Source organism: Mercurialis annua, linkage group LG4 (genome assembly GCF_937616625.2).
Source record: "Mercurialis annua linkage group LG4, ddMerAnnu1.2, whole genome shotgun sequence".
NCBI lineage: Eukaryota > Viridiplantae > Streptophyta > Magnoliopsida > Malpighiales > Euphorbiaceae > Mercurialis > Mercurialis annua.
This window is the reverse complement of record NC_065573.1, coordinates 5297452-5301657: the sequence shown is the minus strand read 5'-3', so window position 1 is coordinate 5301657 and position 4206 is coordinate 5297452. Positions and strand designations below refer to the sequence as shown.

Genomic DNA, 4206 nt, shown 5'->3' with positions numbered 1-4206 from the left:
TCAGTTTTTATCAACTGCATAATCAAGAATGACAAAGTCTACTGGAAAGATAAACTTATCCACTTTGACTAGAACATCTTCGAACACTCCATATGGTTTCTTGATTGACTGGTCGGCCAGTTGGAGTACCATTGAAGTCTGTTTCACTGATTGATTACGAAACAAATTTCTAAAAAGAAACAGAGGCATTAAATTGATACTTGCACCTAAATCACATAAACAGTTCACATAATTTAAATTTCCAATGGTGCAAGGAATAGTAAAACTCCCTGGATCTTTCAGTTTTGTGGGTAAATCACTCAAAATGATTGAGCTGCAGTTTTCAGTCAATGAGATAGTGCCTTTATCTTTCCAACTCCGCTTGTTCATAATTGTGTCTTTGAGAAACTTCGCATACTGAGGCATTTCTCACAAAGCATCCGCTAGACTTATGTTGATATGGAGCTTCTTGAAGATTTGCCAAAAATTTATGAAATTTATGGTTGTCTGGTATTTTCCTGAGTCGACTTGGAAACGGTACCTTAGGCACATATGGAGGAGGTGGTGGTGGTCTAACCTCAGGAGTTGCATCCTCGACTATTACCCCCTCGCTTGCCTTTATGTTGCTTGAACTCGCTTCGTCAATATTTGGCTCATCATTGACTTCTATAGGCTTCTTACCATGTGGATCATTAAGAGCCATCCCGCTCCTACGCTCGACAGCCTTAACTTGCTCTTTGGGATTTGTCTCTGTAGTGGATGGTAGACCACCCTAGTTTCTACCTTGGATAGAGGTTGCCAATTGTGAAATTTGTACCTCGAGATGATGGAAGGCGGCTGCTTGATTTTTATCTTTCTGTCGCGCTTCTGCTTCAAACTTCTCAAATCGCTCCAAAATTTTATCGAGCTTGCTTCCATCATCTTGATTCCTGTTTGATTGAAATCCATGAGGATTTTGTGGCCTACTACCATACTTGTTAGAATTAAAATTACCTTGATTAGGTTGATAGCGGTTCCCTGATTATTTCAACTACATTAACTGATCTTTCTAATTGGAAGGTGACAGTTCTAGATCCGCCTTTCTTGAAGAAGGGCGAAACAACATGAAAATTGAAACTTCCTGCATTTGCCTGAGTATTCGCGTTGTTTGGACCTGAATGATTTGTATCTTTCCAAGAAAAATTCGGATGATTCCTCCATCCTGGATTATAAGTGTTAGAATATGGGTCATTCCATTGTCCGCCAACGTAATTTACCTGTTCATTTGTGGTTTGTTCTGAAATTAAGCATTCTCCTCCTGAGTGGCTGATATCTCCACAAAATTCGCATCCTGCTTGCACTGCTGCTATCGGAGCATTCCTTTGTCTTTTGTACAAATCCACTTGAGCTTGGAGGGCAGCGTTCTTTGTTTTCATCACCTCCAACTCTTGGATCTGCTCTAAGGTCATCATGCCCTTTTGATTTGATTGTCTCAGCCTCTCAGTAGGCCGAGAACTGCTGTTTATAGCCAATTCATCTAATAATGCAAGTGCTTCTTCGTACGTCTTCCTCATGATTGAGCCTTCTGAAGCTGCATCAATAATAGCTCTAGTATGCTCATTAATACCATTACAAAATATCTGAATTAAATGTTCCTTCTGGAGATGGTGATGTGGGCAACTTCGTTGAAGTTTATTGAATCTCTCCCACGCTCCATTCAAAGCTTCTCCATCATGTTGAAAGAAATCAATAATTTCTTTCGTCAATCTTGCCGTCTTCCCCAAACGGAAATATTTGTTGAGAAAAGCTTGTGCAAGTTGTCCCCATGTCGTGATGGAATTTCTAGCTATAGATTGAATCCATGCTCATGTCTTATCTCGCAAGGAGAATGGAAACAATCGAAGCTTGATTTGATCCTCCGTCACGTTAGGAATTTTGAACGTACTGCGCACCTCCAAAAATTTCGAAATATGTGCATTTGGATATTCACTAGGCAAACCATAAAATTGGCATCGATTCTCAAGTAGACTAATCGTGCTAGTTTTGATCTCAAAAGTATTTGCCTGAATAGGTGGTGCAAAACATCCAAAATTAGCATGATCAACATCGGGTAAAAAGAATTCACCCAAAGTGCGCCTTTTAGGTGCTTGTTGTTGTTGTCTGTTTTGATTCCTTGGTTGCCTTTGTTGAACTGGTGCTACCTCAACATTTTGTGGATGGTGAGGCGGAATCATATCAACATTAGAAAATGGCGGGACATACCCGTCATGATGTCTAGCTTGATCCCCTATAGTATCTGATTTTTGGGATGACTTTCGAATACCTCTTTCGAAACTGGAGAGGTCATGTTGAAAAGGTTCTAGCGGAAGCTTGGAACTCCGTGTATTATGCATACACTTTGACCAAATTTTCTGCACAAAACAAAAACAACACTACCACAAATAAAATCCAATAAAATAAAGTAAATAAAAATAAATGCTAACACACCCAAGAATTCTTGACTCTTAGTCTATTAAATACGCAATTGTCCACGGCAACGGAGCCAAAAACTTGTTGACTGCTAACCGTAAGTGACGGTATCGCACAAGTAATATAATCCGGAAGTACGGATATCGATCCCACAGAGACAATAGATTTAATTACCAATTTTGAGCATTCTTTTGACCGCTTAGCTACGAAAATGGTTTGAGAGTTTTGTGACCAAAATAATTAAAAGTAACCAAGTAACAAATAAATTAAGTAATTAAAATCAATAAAGTAAAAATGATTTAAAAGATGATTTTTATAAATAATAAGAGTAAAGGTTCAAGGGTTGATAATTCTGAATAAGAATATAAAATCATGAACAATGAATATCTTGGTGATCATCTAGAATCGAGCTATTCTAAAATATCGAATCCCGCTCTCTCGAGTCTCAAAGACCGAAATGATCACAACTCAGTTGTATTGCTAAAATTATAGTTCAGGCTAGTCTAAAGCATCCATAACTCTCTCTCGAGTTATCACAGATAAAAATAAACAAATAACCAATTTATAGGCAAATTACTCACTCTCGTGTTATAATGAACCTAGTCAACTGATTAAATTATATTTATTAAGCAAACCCTTAAGAACACGTATTCATTAACTCACTCTCGTGTTATTAATTCATACGTTGTTGATTAACTGATCTATTATAACTAAGCTCTCTCGAGTTAATAATTAAAACATGAAACAATGAATGAATTGATCAAAAACATTCATGCATGAAGAATATTAATCAACACCAAATTTCAACACCTATTAATTAATCGATAATTAACTCACTCTCGTGTTATTAAAAACCAATTAACCAACTAAATTGTGATTACGAAACAAACTCAAGATTACTTAAATTCCAACACTCTCGTGGCGTTCTTCTTTAAGTTTCCGATTATTTAGATCTATTTAATTAACAATTTCTCAATTAGTTAATTAAACATGTATCATGAATCAATTTCTCAATTTAATCCAAGCATTAAGTTCAATAACCGAAACACGATAAATCACCAAAATATCCAAGGCCAATCAATTATATAAATAAACGTTCATATCAACCGTCGAACTAAAGGTTTAGTTACCCATTGTCATATGAATTATAACAATGGATAAGTTATACCTTGAGTACAGGAGAAAATCAAAGATAGAAATAATCTATACTAAAAAGTATTTGTAGTGGCTAATCCTAAGTCTACACTAAGTTACGATATGTTTTCTCTACACAAATAAGGTCTATTTATAGAGTCACTTGGAGTGGAGTTCAAGCCAAAGATGTAATCTTTCCATGTGAAGCTTGAATCATGATCAAGTTGAGAATATCTTCTTTCCTTTGAAAGTGGAGTAATGATCAAGTCCTTCCATAATCATCTTTAGTGGACCAATCTTTAACTTGTCTTGTTTCCAAAAGAGTATAGCTTCTTCCCTTAATGAGCTTTTATCTTATTGCCAAACTCCACTTCTTTGTGTGCAAGTCAAGAAAGAGACTCTCTTGAGTGCGAATGCAATATTCTGCTGATTATGGAAGGTCTAATGTGATAACTTCAGAATTTTGTTACCTTATTCCAATGAGAACGCATTTTTGCGAATATCCAGGTGTCAGCCGACCCTTAGCCGGCCTGATGTCGTGGGCCGGCTGAAGGCCGGCTTATCTACCATCCTTTGGGTCTTGACCGGTTAAATTCAAATTGAACCGGTTGGGCTTTGGTTAGGCTCCAGTTTTCTGAATTCTTC

At 36.9% G+C, this 4206-nt stretch overlaps 1 protein-coding gene and 1 non-coding gene across 2 annotated transcripts; one reads left to right on the top strand and one right to left on the bottom strand.

Annotated features, from left to right (window-relative positions):
• LOC126678239 (uncharacterized) lies at positions 1–3561 on the bottom strand. The gene is made up of 7 exons (XM_050373142.1): positions 3558–3561; positions 2446–2630; positions 1904–2369; positions 1097–1804; positions 797–996; positions 521–751; positions 1–396 (listed from the first exon to the last, which is right to left on the bottom strand). The coding sequence occupies exons 1-7, from the start codon at positions 3559–3561 to the stop codon at positions 1–3; spliced, it is 2190 nt and encodes a 729-aa protein (XP_050229099.1).
• LOC126679648 (small nucleolar RNA R71) lies at positions 1621–1727 on the top strand. Its single transcript, XR_007640935.1, has one exon. It is a non-coding gene; the product is annotated as a small nucleolar RNA R71 (small nucleolar RNA).
• Positions 3562–4206: the final 645 nt, after the last annotated feature.

Coding starts and splice junctions, on each gene's coding strand:
- LOC126678239 (XM_050373142.1), bottom strand. Junction 1,805..1,903: donor GAAATTTTTGGAGGTGCGCA/GTACGTTCAAAA, acceptor TTCAATCTATAG/CTAGAAATTCCATCACGACA. Junction 752..796: donor CCGCCTTCCATCATCTCGAG/GTACAAATTTCA, acceptor GGTAGAAACTAG/GGTGGTCTACCATCCACTAC.